The sequence below is a fragment of the Eleginops maclovinus genome, chromosome 15 (genome assembly GCF_036324505.1).
Source record: "Eleginops maclovinus isolate JMC-PN-2008 ecotype Puerto Natales chromosome 15, JC_Emac_rtc_rv5, whole genome shotgun sequence".
Taxonomy (NCBI): domain Eukaryota; kingdom Metazoa; phylum Chordata; class Actinopteri; order Perciformes; family Eleginopidae; genus Eleginops; species Eleginops maclovinus.
Window position 1 is genome coordinate 17,284,364 of NC_086363.1, and position 19,848 is coordinate 17,304,211.

Consider the following 19,848-nt stretch of genomic DNA (forward strand, 5'->3'; position numbering starts at 1 on the left):
GCCTATCTTTAGGTATGATCGATCTTGTGAAAAAAATCAACAATCTTTGTTTCTACCATTTTCAAATTTTTGGGACAACTGATCTCTGTAGTTAGTGTTTCGTCCTGTTAAATGTCTGCATGGAAATACATTAAAACACGCAGATTGCTTGAAAACACACTTTCCTGCCCCAACACCTCGGTGGGCAACAACATTTTTAAATTGTAAGATGTTGGGATTCAATACATTTGAAATTCTTAATCCTATTGTATTGCAGAATTTGTCAGTAATGCTTAACATTCTCTAAAGGCAATGTTGGAAAAATTCAAGTATATTATTAAGTATTAAGGGACAATGCAGCAATTTTCTAAAGTTCCATAGTTTTTGCGGAACATTTTTTCATGCCTGAGTAAGTAAATAGCTAAATGTAGACGAAATGCAGCAATCGTTATTGTTTGGCCTCTTGGGGGCAGTGGAGACACGCTGTAATCGCCATATTAGCAATTCATGTTTCCCTATCTGTTTTTGACATGGTAAATAAAGCATTAGCAGACCTTTACATTTACAGTTTTTTCATGTCCAATAAATTAACATTTCCATTTTAAATAGTACAGTAATCCTGCAACACCGCACATACTCAACCCTGAACATCAACTGCCTGGACAGCTTCCAGGTGTGAATGTGTTTATCTGTGTGAAAGTGAATCTAGAGTTTTGCTGAGTCAGGACTCAGCTGACTTTGATTTAATATTAAAAAGTCAGCCGGTTGTTATTTTTTGGCCCCTTGGGGGCAGTGGAGACACGCTGTAAACACAATATTAGCATGTTTTATCAAATAGTTGACATATAACAATAATTTGGAGACAGGTTTCAGGGCTCCTGATGAATGTTAGTCCGTTATTCATGCTCTTTTAGCTCTGTTTTTGGTCTCACTTACTATACTAATTGCCAGGTTGTAATGGAAATTGCTGCCTGTTTCATATAAAAATTAAACTAATAAAAAGTCAGTTAACCAAAGTAAAGTAAAGTTGTCAAAACAATGAGCTCAAAGATGCTAAAACGCTCAGTAACGCTGAATGGAACTGCATACCTTGGGGGTCATTCTCTTTGGTTCATCACCAGAAGTAAAAAGTTAAGAAATGTGACTAGAGCTGGTTTCATGAATGCTACATTGCGAATGGAAACATCATGATTCAGCAGTCGAGCATAGAGCATGTTTGATAAACACATTTGTCGTTAGCTCTCTGGAACGTGTGGATGTGTTTGCCGACTGATGCATAGGATACTATGGTTGGCTGCTCAGGGATGAACTTAAGAGGCAGTGAGTGTTTGTTGGAGTGCTCTGGTAAGAATGCAGATATTTGGTCTCGTCCTGTGTCCGAGGAACACTGAGAGGCACTGAGGTTAGCGCTGCATCACATTCTCCATTGGATTCACAATGAGCCAAAGAGGATTAGTCAGCTTGACAGATTTTTAAGCTTCACTACATTAAAACACCTTTGACTTTATGTCTTTGAAACTCCCCCCTCCTACTCCTATCACTTTGACCTGGGGTTATGTGAGACTTTTAAGTATTTGCTAGCTCTGCTGTTCCTGCACTGCAGTGTTTTTGGATCTTAATAAGTTAGTACTCGTCCAGAGAGACATATAATAATTTAAGAAAAAAACATGATAACCTTACTATTGACTGAGCTCTTTGCCTTTCCCATAAGAAATGCCACTTCTCGCATCTGATCTAAGGGCCCCTTGAGCCCTTCGCTCCATTAACTAATGCATCCGGGCGGCTTAGAGCTGATTTCTTTCCATGCTAGCTTGGTGTCAACTTTTTTCAAATCATAATGTCTAAATTGAAAAGTAATGCCTACTGACATCCCTCGTGACATGCTGCCTATGCAGTGTCAAACAGCTCAACCAGTTTTTCCTCTTCTGTACGCTTTATTTAATTATTATAAGTGGATATGTAGAGGCAGGGAACTATTAGGTTCTTTAACAACTAAGAATATCAAAAGAAAATGTATGCTGTATCTGAGAAGAAGAAGTTAGAAATAGTATGAATTTTTTTTGTACGTTTCCCACAGCAAACTGGGAACATCAAACTAAAACCAGCCTGTGACCCCAAGGTTGGGAACCAGTGGCCTAAAGGTTAGAGAAGCAGTGTTGTGAGCAGAGACTCCCCAGACTGCCTGGGAAATGTTGGTGGGAGAAATTAAGAAGTGAAGCATACATAGGGTTGCAAATTTCAAACGGGAGTTAGCGCTAATTTAAATATAAAATTCATACCTTTTTGTACTTATTTGTGTGGGGGTTGTAAACAAACAAAAACGCTACGTATAATGCCACGTCTTGGTTTAAAGGTTACATGTTTATTTTCGTATTAAGCAGATAATCGTACACAATTACTAACGTGTTTATATGTGAGCACCTTCTGCTGGTTTTTGCTAGCTAGCTGTTACCATGTGAGATGTATGTTGATTAATCTATTTCTATTGATTTCTGATTCAAATCCATTTCTTTTATAGAGAAGTTGTTCTCTTTAAGCCTAAACTTTGCAAAAAGCCTCATAGTAGCTGGCTCAAAATCTCAAAAATATTTAGACTTTTCCCATTACTTGCTAGCTCACCACATGGCACATTTCAAATTGTAAGTTTTGACAATTTAATGGATTTATTTGGCAAGTGGATTATGTTTCTGTTATCTGTTTTTGACATGGTAAATAAAGCTTTAGCAGATAACCTTTAGATTTACGATTTCAATTAATTAACATTTCCATTTTAAATAGTACAGTAATCCTGCAACACCGCACGTACTCAACCTTTAACAACTGCCGCCTGGACAGCTTCCAGGTGTGAATGTGTGTATCTGTGTGAAAGTGAAGTGAGAGTTTCGCTGAGTCAGGCCTCAGCTGACTTTGATTTAATATTGAAAAGGGCTCCGGGCTTCGCTTTCTCTGAAAATGATCCTTTTCTTTGCTTTGAGTCTTGAAAAGCAGTTCTTACCAGGACAAAATGTGAAATAATGTAATGTTGCTGGCACTGCTGGTGTTGCTTTGTAATAAATAGTGTCACATATCCTTGCTTTGTGTTACCTATGTTGTGTAACTGACTCACTGAAAGATTTAAAATTGTTTTTAGGTTGCTTGACATGTTCATGTGTATTCCAACATCAATTACTAACTGATGTTTTTTTCTCCCTGGGCTCCTCAGAAACCAGTCAAAGGTGAGCAGTAAATTAAACTCTTAATGATTGAATGCTTTTTCTGCTGACTATCCATGCATCAGTTGATTCTAAATCGTGTCTCCTTCAGGTGTTTGCCTATGACCACTGCTTCTGGTCCATAGATGAATCTCAGAAAGACAAGTTTGCAGGTCTGTATCTCCCCCTGACTCTGAACTCTAACAGATTGTGTTCTGTTTTTAGCTCGTGTGTGACTCATTTCTTAATCGTATCCCCTGACAGTGTTTCCTGATATTCTGGACTATTTATGGAGTGGAAGAAAGGGAGAGTTCAGGGGGCGGGATCAGGAGTTACACATTGTTTACCTCTAGATTAGATCTGCGGTCCGGTACATTTGTAAAGGGGTACAACAAAAGCGTTGCCAGGGGGTTTCTTAACAATGTGAGGGGTATTAATAGAAGATAATGGAACAAAATGCCGGTTTTGATTCTAGTGGGATATAGAGAAAGCAAGTCAAAGTGTTTTTTATAATTCTCATGCATTTGTGTTTCCTTTAATTCATTTCCCCTTCAGCATCTCCTTTACTCTGCTTTTCTACCAAAGTAATCTTGTCTTGAGTTTATGTTGCAGTGTGCACTTTGAGGTGTTAAAGTGTGTTTCTGATGTCTGTGCAGGTCAGGATGTCGTGTTCCAGTGCCTTGGGGAGAGTCTGCTAGACAACGCCTTCATGGGCTACAATGCCTGTATCTTTGCTTACGGACAGACAGGTAACCTCTCAACCTGACGTCAGAATTATGAGTCTCTGGTAATATTACTAAAGGTCCTGTAATGGAAGCACTGTTGTTGTATTCATGGTATATTAGTTTCAGTGAGACTGCAATAACACGTAGAGTTGATGATTTCTTTTTTCTGATTACAGAAAACTTTGCCAATTTGTCATTGAAAGACAAAATACGTAATAAAGAGTTCCTTTTTTGGGGCAGAAATGTTCATACTGATGTCAAGCTACAAAACCCAACCAAAATCATTACTTAAACATTTGTTCTTTTCCACATTAAAACCTACTTGTAAAACAAAGGTTTCAGGACTTTATTGATAATATAATACAGGATTTTTTTTCGCGGTAGCTTGTTGTGTTTCATTCCTGCTTTTTATTAAATTTGGCTTCATAATAAGCCTTACAATTTATTTTTTTATCTTCTGGATTTTCTCATTTTTTATTTGACTGCAAAACATTCCCATTCAGGGGAGCCTGATATTTAAATAATAATATTGCAGACGATCATATGCATTCAATTATTAGGAGCCAAAATCATGATACAAATTGAACTTCAACTTACATTTTTTGTCTATCTTTGACAAATTTCGATATTTCTGTAAAATTCATGAGAATTTCTCTATTTATGGATGATCTTCTGACTTTTAGACCCCTTTTCTCCGTTTACTAGGTGACTGAATGTGAACATCATCACATCTTCAGACGACAGTCTCAACCAGGCGTTACATTTGCTTTTCATTTGTGTTTCATTTTGCAATGACAATTCATCAGAATCTAAACCATCACTGTGTGCATTCATCCAATTAGAATTTGCATTTAAGTTTAAGAAGTTTTGTGCTGCATCTGATTATTCCTAGTCACGTTTACAGTTTATTTATTCAGAACCATCAGCAGAGCTCCACAGATTTGTATTCATATACTTTATGATTGAGCCCGTTCTTTCTCAATTGCTTTCCACTGCTCCAAATCACTGAAATGAGTCACGTCTGGACAGAGAAGCAGAGAACATACATTTTCTGAATGTACTTTTGAAACGATGTATAAGGGACTTATGTGGGCAGCTTATGGAGCAGCAGATCAACAACTACATCCGACTAATTTCTTCTTCAGCATTGCCTGGTTCTTTTCCTGCTTGACATTTGGATTTCTAAACTGTGTGTGTTTGTGTGTGTGTACAGGCTCTGGGAAGTCGTATACCATGATGGGCACAGCGGAGCAGCCAGGTTTGATCCCTCGGTTGTGCAGCTCCCTTTTCAGCAGGACGGTGAAGGAGGCGGGGGAGGAGGAGAGCTTCACGGTGGAGGTGTCCTACATGGAGATCTACAACGAGAAGGTCCGAGACCTGCTCGACCCCAAAGGGTGAGGAACTGTTGGGTGTAGTTCACTTTAAAAACAGGGAGTCACGGGCTGCTGATAGCTCACATGGTGGTGCTGGTATGTATGTATTGGGCCTCAGTCCTCGCCACGGAGGTCTCGGATTCTTATATGACCCTGGAGCCATTGGGTGGCCATTGTCTCTCCAAAAACTATCTTTAAAAAAAACTAAGACAGGGTGTCACAAACAGTCAGTGTTGAACTAAATATATTTAATATTTCTACAAAATGTATTTACTTCATATTTCTACTACAAAACATGTTACAATACGACAATTATTTCTCAGAATTAGAAGTCCTTTATTAGTCCCGCAGCAGGGACATTTACAGCGGGACAGCAAAAGTGACATAGCAGATAAAAGGTAAACAATAAGAAAGAGTAAGCTAACATTAAAAATAGGAAAAGGGCACGCATTAGTAATAAAATAATAATAAAGACAAATAATTAGCAGTATTTTAACAGCTAGGTGAACATCTGAAGGTGTAGAGATATTTTTAAAATGTATGAATTGCACATCACAGGGATTATTGCACAGCAGATAAAAGGGAGCATGCCTTCCTTATCAGTCTGTTCAGTATCCTCCTGTCTGCAGCTTAGATGCTGATGCCCCAGCAGACCACACCATCAGATGTATTTAACTATATTTACTAGTAACTTTTTACAAATAAAAGCCCATGATAAGCTCATATGAGAAGAAGCAGTACAGTACTTTTAATATTTGATGACAAACTAAGATTAAAGTGCTTTTACATTTAAGTGTTAAGGATGAACACAGAATACTACTGTTCTGTAATTCTATAATACTGTACAAAGAGAGCAGTTACTTTTGATACTTTGATGTACACTTTTCTGCCAATACTTTAGTAACATTTTGATTCAGGATTAGAATTTCTACTTTGCTTAAGCAAAAGATCTGAGTACTGAGTAGCATTTATTAAGAAAATCCCATTTTATTGTTATGTAAACTGCATAATTCTGTGCATCCCTATGAGCTTTCAGTCTATTTCTGCTATAAATATTAACTTTGACATATGTCATGGCTCTACATTTGGATCCTAGACTGGAAGATTAATATCTGTCTCTTCTCTGCAGTAATCGCCAGGCGCTGAGAGTGAGAGAGCACAAAGTGATGGGGCCTTATGTGGATGGCCTGTCCCGCCTGGCTGTGGCCTGCTACACGGTACGTTATGATGCCCTGGTTCTCCTTTGCTTTCCCCGACATTGCCAAGGGAAACATGTGATTTCATAAAGTACGGGCACAGACGAGACGTGTGTGTTTGTTTACTGACAGGACATTGAGTCTCTGATGTCAGAGGGAAATAAATCTCGCACAGTTGCCGCCACCAATATGAACGAAGAGAGCAGCAGATCCCACGCTGTGTTCAACATCATCCTCACACACACACTCACGGACCTGAAGTCTGAGGTAACACACTCACACATTCACACTAAGTATTATCTGTTATCTGCCTTTAAAACCCTATATTATCTAAATACCTGTGTAAATGATACGTAATTATACTGACAAATAAATGCCTCTCGTGTTTCTTGTCCAAAGTCAGGACCAGATGCAAAGATATTTCATTTACTATGACCAAATACTGAGAGAATTTAGCAAATTATCACACATGTAAACCTAAAAACAAATAATGTTCTCTTAGATTAAATGTTTTCAACAATTATTAATTGTTGTTGGTTAATCTTTCTCTGTTTAACTTGAAATTGTAAATATATTTAACTTTATGTTTGGGATAGTGTCATTGATCCCCTCTGACCCTGACCGTCAGCTGCATCATGACTCTATGCATCACATCAATGCACACAATGTAAACAATATCGTGTGTATACCTTTATTTGAGCCATATTCCATTAAATATTGCTTTATTATAGTTTTCTTAAATAGTTTTTTATGTGTTTTAACTTTAGTTTTATATTTATATATATATATTTCCTCTTTTAGCTCCTTTCTATGAAACAAATGGATTTATAGTAAAAGGTTTATATTCCCTATAAACTATGGTTTACAAAAAATACCTCTCTGCTATTTATTTAAAGTGATAAATTCCTCGTATGTGTTAACCCACATTTGAAAACATGTTTCTGGTTCTGTTTGAGAAAATAAATGTGTGCATCCTGGAGAAGAAGAAAATCCTCACAATAAAAAAAAGTTACAAATTAAGACAAAAAACATAATTTAACAAATGGCAGAATAAAAAAATATCAAAATAAGAAGACTCAAATTTGAAGCAAGAAGTCTCTTTTTGGTTCTAAGAACTATTGAGGCTTTTTTCCAAAATAAAAGACCCAATTACATCTTTCTGGATGTGAGGCTAAAATGACAGAGAGTCGTCATTTACAATTCCTTGTTATCTTGTTGTTTCTTCTTCTAGAGTTGAGCTTGACTGCATATGACGCCGTGTTTTAGCAGTTAGTCAGCACTTGATCATGATTCAGTCTCTTATGGTCATCCATAAATCTCCAGATTGACAGTAAATTGTCTCTCCACAATGACTGAGGATACTGAGAGAAAGAAGATTATATTTTATGAATAAAGTTCAACTAAATGTATGTATAAATAAATCAAATCTGTCTGTGTGTCCCCTCCAGACGAGTGGAGAGAAGGTGAGCAAGCTGAGTCTGGTGGATCTGGCCGGCAGCGAGCGGGCGGCAAAGACCGGAGCAGCGGGGGAACGTCTGAAAGAAGGCAGCAACATCAATAAGTGAGTCAACAGAAACTGATATATGAAACAACACTAAAGATTTCAACCAAGTTTTTCTTCTAAGAACTAAATTATGCGACCCAGCTATATTCCTCAAAGGGGATCACTGGCTGGGATTGTGTTTGATTCCTGTCGACACCAAAAGGTCTACACTAACTTTAGAATTTGGGGTGGCTATGGCCCTACATTTGTAAATCAGAGGGTCAGTGCTTCGATATCCGGTCCCTGCAGTCAACATGTCAAGTATCCTTGGGCAAGACCATTGCTGACCTAGTCTATGATGTTAAAGTGTATGAATGTCTCTTTGGATTGAAGTGTCAGCTAACCGGTCATTAATGAGACCCTAAAACCCCTATTATTTTGGCAAAATAATAGAATTGTAATTATCCTTTTAATGGCGGCAGCACTGATCGAGGTTTTCTGTAACTCTCCAAGTCTGTTCATATTTTCTTTTGCATTAACCAGTCTCTAAACTCTGCCAGAGCCCATACCGTGTTCCTGTTTACTTCCTGTCTGTCTTCTGTCTCTTGTTCTTTTTATCTATCCTTAACTGGGGACAGTTTAGCCTAAATGAAACAAAAGTTTTGTGCTTGCCAGGAATATAAGTATGAATATTCAAGAAGTATTCCATGGCGTTTTCTTATGAGGAAGAATTTACCGGACTTCTTTTTGCGGATTGCTGCTATTGAAAAAGAGCTGAATGTCCAACCTGACAAATCAGAATCGATCCGTGTTAAAATATATTGAAATGTCTATTTATACTCTACACTTCTGTGCTCGAATAATATCCGTTCAGGCGAAGATGATTTTTGTTCTTTTTGCTGTTCTTGGTTTATTCTGCCCCCTAACTACTTCCCTCTCTCCACTCTGTTTTATTCCCCCCTCTCTGTGCCCCCCCCCCTGCAGGTCCCTCAGCACTCTGGGTCTAGTTATCTCTGCCTTGGCTGACCAGGGAGCGGGGAAGAACAGGAGCAAGTTTGTTCCCTACAGAGACTCTGTGCTCACCTGGCTGCTGAAGGTACAGAGAGCAAAGAACACACCCTTTAAGAACAGATTCCTCTACGGAACAACCGCTGGATGTCTGTGTCTTCAGCTTCAGTTCAATTCCAACTTTTTTTAATTCACTACAGAATCCAAAGGCTGTATGTGTCATATGCCCAATAGCTACAGCGTAGTTTTGGCCATGATATCTGAAGTCCCAAGCTGCTCCAATATACAACATAAAGAAAAATACAAAAGAAGTTCAAATAAAATACTGCAAAAGACAATTGGGTACCACTTTACAATAAGACTACCTTATAAAGGGTTTACGAATAGTTTGTCATTAATTTATTACTTAGATTGTGAGCACTTTATAAATCATTAATAAGCTTTAATAAGACAAGAGATAGACAAAACATCAAGATGGATGGGGGGGAGAATCAACTCAGTGAACAACAGATACCGAGGATGTTGGCTGATGAAGAGGAGGAAGGAAGCTAGGTAGCCAATATAAGGCTTAGTCATCTTGCCAAATAGTGAGCCTGTGTTGATGAATGAAAACTATGTTAGAAGTGGTTTAGAAATCTTCTTAATGAGTAATAAAGTGTTTACAACCTAATTATAAACCCTTTATGGATCCTTTATAAGGGCAGTCCTATTGTAAAGTGGTTCTGAAGTCCCTTTTTAAATTACAGACACTTGCATTTCTCCTTTAGCTTAAGTAAAGCATCGGAGAAATTCTAAAAATTGCACTTTTTTAATCTAAAGAAATAGGACTTTATATTATATATTATTTATTAATATTCTATTAGCTGTACTCGGTTAGAAAAATGCTCATTTTGTCAGTCTTTAATTTAAAGTTTTTTTTAATTGCTCCTTGTATAATAAAGTGTAGCTGTATGAAACTCACATTACCCCTGATGCCCTTAAAAACGTCCTGCATTTAAATCATTCATTTGGTAATGCTTTCTTCAACCTTAAGTGGATTTCTTTATTTTGCACAGTGCAGTATGAGAGTTTTAAGTGACAGAAATCACGCACGAGTCTGAATAGTCAAATTTAGTTTGGAAATAAAACTACTCGTCTTTTTTCTGACACAAGTTGACATGGGAATATTTGCTATCACTGTTTTTCAGAGGGGTATTTGTTCAGAATGACAGATCAAAGTGTCACCTGTCTCTTTCTCGGATTTCCTTTTCCCACAGGACAGCCTGGGAGGGAACAGCCGCACCGCCATGGTCGCCACCATCAGCCCCGCAGCGGACAACTACGACGAGACTCTGTCCACGCTGCGCTACGCAGACCGCGCCAAGAGCATCGTCAATCACGCCGTCGTCAACGAAGACCCCAACGCAAGGATCATCCGAGAACTGCGGGAGGAAGTCGAAAAGCTGAGGGAGCAGCTAACAGAGGCCGAGGTTAGCAGTACGACAGTTTGTGGATATCGAAATACAAACACAGTAATCTGCAGGGTGTAATGCTTCTCTCACTCTCTATCCACAGTCCATGAAAGCCCCCGAGCTCAAGGACAGGCTGGAGGAGTCTGAGAAACTCATCCAAGAAATGACCGTCACCTGGGAGGACAAACTCAGGAATACTGAGGCTATTGCACAGGTAGCACACACACACACACACACACACACACACACACACACACACACACACACACACACACACACACACACACACACACACACACACACACACACACACACACACACACACGCACGCACACACATTTCGTCTCTAGATCTGTTTCCCCTTGAACAGATCAATAATGAGTTCATCTTGTTGTCGTTAGACTTCACAAAACGCAATTAACTTTTCTGTCGATTTCAAACAAGTGAATCAGATGCATTTAATCAAAGGAAGGAGATAAAATGAAGAAGACAATACCTCCCAATGTATTTGTTTTGTGCTCTGTGACTTAGTTTAACTCAAGTATTTTAGAGTTTTTCAGTAGGGAGAATATTTTCACAGCATAGAGTGGTGCAGGAATGAGTGTTAAAACACGGGAATTAGTTAGCATTTTACAAATGTAGCATTTTTCAGGTTCCCTTACCTCAAAGTTGTTTTGGGATTATAATTTTTTGATAATATGTCAGAAATAAGATCTGTGGTGAACACACGCTTATGAGTTTCACATTTTGTTCTTAAACATGATATATCAGTTGTTACCCCACTCGTGAATGCCTGATGCTTCTATGTGTTCTAAAAACAGCTGTTGCTTACAAAGTGAGAATACTAAACGACACCACACTGAGCATTAGCCGCCTTTAGCTTTATCTTTGGTGATGTGCAGCCGTGCGACCGCCATGTCGTTTGTTTATACCCTTATTTGAGCTTCAACAATCATAAAAATGGTGTTAATATGTGGAGATTATCCTGCTGAACAAATCTTATTCTCGGTTATATTCCGAAAGCCAATAGCAAATGCTTTCTTTTTGCAGCATTACCTTACGGTGCTAACTTCAGAATCGGCCTACAGTAATACGTCTTCACTGCACACCCAGAGAAAGCGCTATTTTTACTGCAGCTGCTTTTGTGTTCACCCTCACCTTTCTCTTATTGAGCAGCTAAATAATGGACTATTAAGCTCATGTATTAAACATGTTGTATGTATGTTTCCTTTAGGAGCGTCAGAGGCAGCTGGAGAATCTGGGCATCTCCCTGCAGTCGTCTGGAATCAGAGTGGTGGACGACAAGTGTTTCCTGGTCAACCTTAACGCAGACCCCGCCCTTAACGAGCTGCTGGTGTACTATCTGAAGGTACCTGCTGCAAACACACCATCCAGTGCTCTTTACTGTCTGTTTTAAGTCAGTAATTGAGCATAAGACAACAACAAAAATTCCAACGTTCATTTTAAAACCCCAAATAGAAGCTGCGTATTTAAAAATAAAAATGTGTTCTGACTTTTCTTTTCTTCCGCCCATTATCCAGGAGCACACGCGGGTGGGCTCGGCTAACTCTCAGGACATCCAGCTGTGCGGGATGGCCATCCAGGCGGAGCACTGCGTCATCGACATCACAGAGAGCAGCGGCGTGATGCTCACTCCTCACCGCAACTCTAGGTATGCACTCACCTCAGTCAACATCCATCGATCGCTGTAACTTCACAGAGGAGCTCTCTGAGATTTTACTTTCTCATTTTTTGACAAGATACTGGATGTTCCTTACATGCTGAGGAATCACTTTTAAATCAACACACCAAACACTAGATTATAAGAACACACTGCAAGGATTTTAGATGGTAGCACTTAAATTTAAAGCTGTGCTAATAGACATTTTAGTCCAAGGGTAACCTGGGCCTTCTATTTCCTTTTTAAAGTGTCTAAGTGACTAATGAGGACAATTACTTTTGAAATTGGTCCAGTATTGGTCCAGTTAAATGGGCTGCAATCTAATTATTTGATGTTATTCTGCTCCATAGATTTTAGGCTCAAGTAGTTATTATTAGAATCTGAAAGCAATTACAAAAAGGAGAAATCAAATGTTTTTTCTTTACCCGATTTATGTTATTTTGTCCAACCAAGTCTATCTTAAAGAGAAGTTTTATTCTAAAATAAATATATCATCGCCATTTTAACTCATTATATTGGCTTTTCTTTTCTGGGTCTGTTTCAATGCTCTCATGATTGCTACCAGGTTTCCCATAACAGCTTTAATTAGCAATACATGGCCTCTGTACAATCACAGAGAGATCCTTACTCTTATAGGGAGTAAAAACCGTTTACTACAAATCTATTTTTTAATTTTTTATTCTTCTATTACAATATTAATACAGACAATTTATGAATCCAACAAACAAAACAATTTAGTAGAAGTGGGAGGGCAGAAAGCGTAGCTTACACAGAAAGTAGCCCTCCCGTTTCATAGAAAAGAGCTAAAAGAGGAAAACGTATCCCGATCAAGAAGTATCAAAAAGAAACAGGAAATAAGAAGAATACTAATTTGAATAAACTTTTAATGCTGGTGTTTATTTCCAGCCTTTTTCTATGTTTTTCATGTTTTGTGCTCAGGACTCGTAGAGATTAGGGCAGCACACATAATCGAAATCTTATCAAAATCGCAATATGGATGTGTGTAAGTACAATCTTTGATAAAGGCAAACTATATCTAAAAATGTCTTATAGATCCTCATCTTAATATATTTGCCAATGATAATTTGAAGAAGGTTAAAGAAATGGTCATTCCCTCTTATAGCAACATCATATCGCAATCTGAATATCACTCAAAATAACCACACAATTTGTCATTTATTTTCAAATCACGCAGCCTTAATAGAGTTATTCAGTTAAAGCAGCGTACAATTAGACGCTGTTTTTTTATTTGATTAGTTTTACCTGCAGCATTATCAGGAATGTCTTTTCTCATGTTGTATAAATCTTTGTGTTCCACCTGTAGAACCTGTGTGAACGGTGCTGCAGTCACCAGTCCGGTCCAGCTTCACCACGGCGACCGCATCCTGTGGGGGAACAACCACTTCTTCAGGTCCGCTTGATCACAATCTCTCCGTTGTGTCTGGTCCTGTTTCTGCTTTATAACACTTCCTCTTCTGTCACACACTTTGTCACAAACATCATAACCGACCGCCTGCTGATGGACGCTCACAGGATCAACCTGCCGAGGCACATGGTGCACACAGGAGCTGAGGATGAGGAGGGTGGGGCTGTGATGAAGACGTGTCTGAGCAGCGACCGGCTGGAGGTGGACTTTGATGCATCCAGCGACGTGTCCAGTGAGCTGAGCTTCGGCTACGAGTTCGCTCAGGCCGAGGTCATGATGAAAGGCATGGGCAACAATGGTGAGTCACTGTGAGGGGGGATGAAGGAACACTTTGATACAAACAATATGAACATAAGCATATTTATTACGGTACATGCGGATGCGATTAACTTCCTCAGCATTTTTTAATGTTGGCAGTTGTGTTAAATATAGTGACGATGCACAACTCAGCACTTTTTACACAATTAGCTGATGTGTGTGTGTGTGTGTGTGTGTGTGTGTGTGGAGACATTTCACAATGGTTTGGACTTACTGATAGCACTTTACATCGAAGCTTGGTAAAAACATTCTTACAGTGATGTCATAGTTGTTTTAGAGGAAATAATAAGAAATAATATAAAGTTAACAATATAATTGGACCAGGTAATAACTTGGTATTAATAATGGGTATATCTGGGACTGAAACGTAAATAAATGGTACAAACAGGTGAAAAGGGAATCATTTATAATAATATTATTTATTTAAAATATATCTACAAATATGTATTATAATGAAACAGATAGCATCAAGGCAAAACACTCAAATAAAATATTGGTACAATAATATGTTGGTAACATTATGATATCCTGCTTAACAATAAAATAGTAATATTATAGCAAGATTTGGATTAAAACATTGATATAAAGTGAAATAAATTGGGTATTTACATCGATAAGTAGGATGAAATAAGGTAGATTTTTTTTTCACATTATAGGTCATATGAATCTAACACCTTCCAAAACACACAAAAATATTAAAGGTCAAAATTGGTCATACACCGTATTATAATGCCGAATGCATCCACTCTTATCTTCTAAGGTAAAACTGTATAAATGAGGTGTTTAATGCTGTAATTTTTAGTTGTAAACACTTGGTAGTTTCTACCAGGGCAGCAAAAGGCTACGCTATCTGCTTCTATTAATTACATGGTAATATTAGCGAAAAAGTGGTCATAATGATGAAACGGAAACACCGCAGTAGTTTTGTGTTATAGCCATGAATCACAGCTGCCTTATTGCTATCATTAAATGTGTTTTTATATTATAACCCTTTCTTTTTTGGCTCCTATAAGCTTGCTACATACATTTCAGTCTTTTCAGGTAAATTCCAGGCTATTCATTCGGTATTCACTTCGAAATTACATGGAATTATTGGTTATTAACAAGCTGTAAAGAACATCCGTTGCACCAGTTTAAACTGTTTACAGAACATATATGATAAATGCCTAACACCATGAATTATACATTTGGTTTTAGGTGTAAATATACTTGTCATGGGAGTGGAAACATTAAAGCAGAGACCTTCTCATGTTTTACTGACCTCTTCACTACATCATGTCATAGCAAAAGATCTTCTAGTTCCGTCAACTTTTTCACAAATGACTTAAGGACAACCAGTGTCAACAAATCCCAGGAAGAGACCAATTTGTTCCCTGCCCTGTCCCCTGGCACTCTGCCCCAAACCTGTTTGATCCTGGAGATATAAATCTTTAGTAATGGCTCACAAAATATATAACTGTTATTGGCATGTGCTTTTTGAGGTTTTGTACAACAATGGAGCTAAATGACACAGAGGAATAAGATATATAAGCCTTTGAAAATACACACCGTACTTGTGGAGTCATTGTCGTTTTAAGAAAATATCTTTATTCTTAAAATCAACCATCCAGATATCACAGTTTTATCACAGGATGTCCATCAAGTCACTGCAGCAGCTAACAGCTTGTGTGCAGAATTATTCAAATATTTAGAACCCAGATGTTTTTGATGTGGGACCACATGTACATAAATATTCCTCACAATGCCCTGGTTGTGTAAATCCTGCACAGAACACTTTTAAAGTGGTAAATATTGATTTCCCAGTGAGTGCACCCCTTTGAAACAGTTCCAACTGATGTGTAGTTGACTAAACAATGACAAAGATCTTCATTTTACCAGGTGCTGATGTTCATTTGATAAGAAGTAACAGTAATTTATAAACTTCCTCCCACGCCTCCTTCTCTCTCCTCCCCTCCTGTGGCCCCTCCTCCTCCCCCCTCAGACCCTTTGCAGTCGGTGTTGCAGACCCTGGAGAGGCAGCATGAGGAGGAGAAGCGCTGTGCCCTGGAGCGCCAGAGACTGATGTACGAGCAGGAGCTGCAGCAACTACGCCAGAAGCTGACTCCGGAGAAACCCTCTCACCTGCTGGACCCCGCAGGTGCTGCTGCAACGTCACACGTCTCCCAAAAACGCATGCGCCGCTGGAGCGAGGACAGGTGAGAGACGACAGGAGGATGGGACACTGCCTTGTTGTTTTTAAAAGGAGAAACATACATTCATCAGATGCTTGTGTTTGTGTCTCAGAGAAGCCATGATGACTCGCAGCCTGCGGCGCCTCAGGGAGCAGATCGTCCGGGCCAACCTGCTGGCACAGGAGGCCGGGTTCATCGCAGAGGAGATGAGCAAGAGGACGGAGTACCTGGTGACTCTGCAGATACCTGCCGCCAACCTGGATGCCAACAGAAAGGTAGGGTTAGGGTTATTGCACTTACACATTTGAACTAACTCATAAAATAAAGCCTCTTCAGAACAAAATGTCAAATTGCTTAACACTCTCTTTGATTGACAAAGCAAGTTTAAGTTCTCCGGTTAATACTGTAGAGTTTGTTGCAGTTGTTATATAAGTGACACTAAATAAAAAGCATCTCACCCTCTCTCCTCCTCTTTACAGCGTGATGTAGTGTTGAGTGAGCCGGCCATCCAGGTGCGGCGTAAAGGTAAAGGGAAGCAGATCTGGGCTCTGGAGAAGATGGAGAACAGGCTGGTGGACATGAGGGAGCTCTACCAGGAGTGGAAGGAGTTTGACGAAGACAACGCTGTGAGAGAAGCACAGACTCAGATAATGAATGACATTATAATATGTAGAACATTTAGTTTAATAGGTGTAGATGTTTCAGTTGTTCAAATTCTTCAGCTTGCTTTCATTTCTGCTGTTTTGCCTTGCCAAAAAAAGTCCTGAAGGATCATAGAATTCTATTGAAAAAACCCTTAAAGTGTTTTATATTTGTATACTTTTTTAAATGTTCTCTTTCCCAGGTGATGCGATCCTACTTCAAACGCGCCGACCCGTTCTTCGATGAGCAGGAGAACCACTCTCTGATCGGCGTGGCTAACGTCTTCCTGGCCTGCCTGTTCTACAACGTCAAGCTGCAGTACGCAGTGCCCATCATCAACCAGAAGGGAGAGGTAGGAGCCCCCTGGGAGCAGGGGAGGAGTTTGCCCTATTTACACACACGGTCAATTTAGATGAAAATGTTACAAGCTCTTTAATCAGTAAAACAAATGCTGTGTTTAAAGCAAACTTAAAGCTACTCCAATCAGTATTTATATAATGCAACAGAGGAGTGAATGCAATGTGAAACAGGGTTTTGTCTAAACTGGTAGCAGCCTTCTTACTTACCAAAATGCAGACTTTCTTCGTAAAATGTTAAAGTGATGCCAGAAAACAATTTTTCTGATCCTCAAAAACTGTATTACTCCAAAAATATGAAGATGGTGTCATATAGAGCATCAGACGAGACAGCTTTGTTTTTACGGAGATTAAATATGTCGGTTGGATCTGCCGGTGGACGAGTGGCGGGCAGCAGGCTGACACTGAAACTGAGATTTCTGAATTAGATTATTTTACTCTCCTTTTTCTGTAGAAGAAGTAAAGAAACTGGAACTCTGGATGTATTTGTTGTTTGAGGTGCAATATATGACTCGGCAGCTTTAAGACATGAAGGAACTATTATTTTCAACGGAAAGTGGGCGAGGCCGTCATTTTGACTGGAAGTGACGTTAGCGCCCTCATACTATAATTTTCTGAAAATGAGTAAATACTTGAGGACTCATTCAAAGTTGATCTCAATTGGGAATATTGGCAATATCGGCCATTTGGGTAACTAGATAAGATTGACTTGAATGCAAAACTAGAACTAGCAAAGGCCTCTTTTTAATGCAAGGTAAATGGTACGAAATGTAAAAAGTAATGACTACCAGCGAAAGAATGTTTTTATTTTTAATAAATGTTTTGAAGGAGAATTTTAGCCAGGGGAATTTTCCTATGTATGTTGTTGTAATCCTCATTTTGGCCACAAGAGGCTGAAGTGCACCACTACATCATGTTTTATATAAATGTAAAAGAAGCAGATTAAAATACATTTCTAGCAAAACGACAGACAGTTATGTTGCATACGTTGATAGCACACAATATAAAAAGTATAAATTCAACAAGAACTTTGACGGCAAAAAAAATGTTTTAAATGAAAAAAGAACTTAACTACGAAAGACAGGAGAACATGTACATGCTTGCTCCCTGCTGAAGTGACAATGGGACTCTCCTGCTGTGTGTGCTCATCAGGTGGCAGGTCGGCTGCATGTGGAGGTGTGGCCGGGAACAGAGAGCTCTGAGGAGGACGGTGCAGGACAGAGCAACAAAGACGGAGACACACAGGAGCGCAAACTGGACTGTGTGGTGAGAACAGGCTTCTGTGTAGCATTCAGTTCAAAAGGACGGAAATCCAGGCACAAGTCTGGCTCCTACAGTTTCTGTTCAGTGTTGACAGCGATTCCAGGGAGGAAATAGTTTCAAATTAATAATGGATCTGGCAGGTTGTCCTCTCTCTGTTTCCAGCTCACTGTACTGTGAAAATGTAATTACGTCGGTGTTGTCCTTCTGTCATTTTAGATTCTGTTTTGTAATGAGCAAACAAAATAAAAGCCAGGAGCTCTTTGCTACAAATTCCTACATATTAACCTAAAACAAAACATATTATATGTACATAAGAATGTTGCTGATATACCGCCCTGAGATCCAAACCAACACCAAGTCCCAGCGTCTGTCCATCGTTATCTGGTTAATTTTCTTTCTCTCAGGTGAAACTCCTCCAGGCCAGCGGTCTGCCTCGCCACCTGTCCAACTTTGTCTTCTGTCAGTACCACTTCTGGGGCCAGCAGGAGTCGGTGTTCATCGCTCCAGAGATGCAGCCGTCCAGCTCGCCCGCAGACTCCAGAGACCCTCAGTGCACGGTGGTCTTCGACAGCGCCAAGGTAACATTTCCACTGCAAGTTTTTATAGCTCACAGGGTTCAAACTCCATCTGAACATAAAGTGTCCTTCAGTTTTCACTTCTAGCTTCCTGGTGCATGAAGTGCATTCAACTGGGATGGAGTTGAATGATTTATGTGAGCTACAGTACCTAGCTACAATCTTCTGCCATTTCTTTAACAAAAATGTTCTGGAACATAATATTCACTTTTAACACTTTACGCTTTACATTGTACATTTCTATTTTATTTAATATTCCATTCATTGCACTATTATGTATATAATATCCTGCTTTATGTTTTGTTCATTTCAATAGTGTTAGAGTCTGACAGTTTATAGATTATTTATCTTCATAGTCAACTGTATATATATCTTTTCTCTAATGCCAGTTTATTTTTTATTTCTATTACTTCTCTGAGATGTCTACACTGTCTTTTTTAAATTTCTAATTATTGTTCTATGCCTTGTATTGTATTATGCTGCTGCAACACAAACATTGCCCAGTTTGGGATTAATAAAGTCATTCTTCTCTTTATGTTTTAAGAGCTTAAATAGTGAGAATTTAACACTCATATCAACAGTTGGATTTCATTCAACACCATTTCAGAAACAAACAATGATAAACTTAAGTTAATTCAACACTAACTGCAAGTAAACACCAACATTTAAATGATAAAGAAACAATAGAGAGGTTATTGTTAGTATAGGAGCATGTACGTTGGAATGAAGAGGTCTTATTTTTGTAACTTCGTAGGAGTTTTCGGTGTCAGTTTCGGAGGACTTTGTGGAGTTCTTGGCCGATGGGGCGGTGGCCATCGAAGTGTACGGACACAAGTCGGCCAACCACCGCAGGAACCTGGCCCTGTGGGACCTGGGAGTGATTCAAGCCAAGACCAGAACCCTCAGGGAGAGGTGAGGACACAAAGGACTGCAGATGGAAATGAGCTATTAGCTAAAATCTGGCATAAATCATCTCTTCTCTTTCTGACATTAATGTAATATATGCACTG

General features: G+C 39.0%; 1 protein-coding gene across 7 annotated transcripts in view; it reads left to right on the forward strand.

Annotated features, from left to right (window-relative positions):
* Positions 1-19,848, forward strand: part of LOC134876909 (kinesin-like protein KIF13B) — a 41,692-nt gene that overhangs the window by 5,297 nt on the left and 16,547 nt on the right. For all 7 annotated transcript variants that reach the window (XM_063902159.1, XM_063902152.1, XM_063902156.1 and 4 more), the window contains exons 5-25: positions 3,182-3,194; positions 3,283-3,343; positions 3,827-3,919; positions 5,109-5,289; positions 6,398-6,485; positions 6,597-6,731; positions 7,913-8,025; positions 8,932-9,043; positions 10,212-10,424; positions 10,510-10,620; positions 11,641-11,775; positions 11,948-12,078; positions 13,412-13,498; positions 13,621-13,811; positions 15,813-16,026; positions 16,115-16,277; positions 16,482-16,628; positions 16,847-16,996; positions 18,153-18,266; positions 18,668-18,841; positions 19,593-19,750. In XM_063902159.1, coding sequence (XP_063758229.1) covers positions 3,182-3,194; positions 3,283-3,343; positions 3,827-3,919; positions 5,109-5,289; positions 6,398-6,485; positions 6,597-6,731; positions 7,913-8,025; positions 8,932-9,043; positions 10,212-10,424; positions 10,510-10,620; positions 11,641-11,775; positions 11,948-12,078; positions 13,412-13,498; positions 13,621-13,811; positions 15,813-16,026; positions 16,115-16,277; positions 16,482-16,628; positions 16,847-16,996; positions 18,153-18,266; positions 18,668-18,841; positions 19,593-19,750 — 2,784 coding nt within the window. The remainder of the gene's footprint in view (positions 1-3,181; positions 3,195-3,282; positions 3,344-3,826; positions 3,920-5,108; positions 5,290-6,397; positions 6,486-6,596; positions 6,732-7,912; positions 8,026-8,931; positions 9,044-10,211; positions 10,425-10,509; positions 10,621-11,640; positions 11,776-11,947; positions 12,079-13,411; positions 13,499-13,620; positions 13,812-15,812; positions 16,027-16,114; positions 16,278-16,481; positions 16,629-16,846; positions 16,997-18,152; positions 18,267-18,667; positions 18,842-19,592; positions 19,751-19,848) is intronic.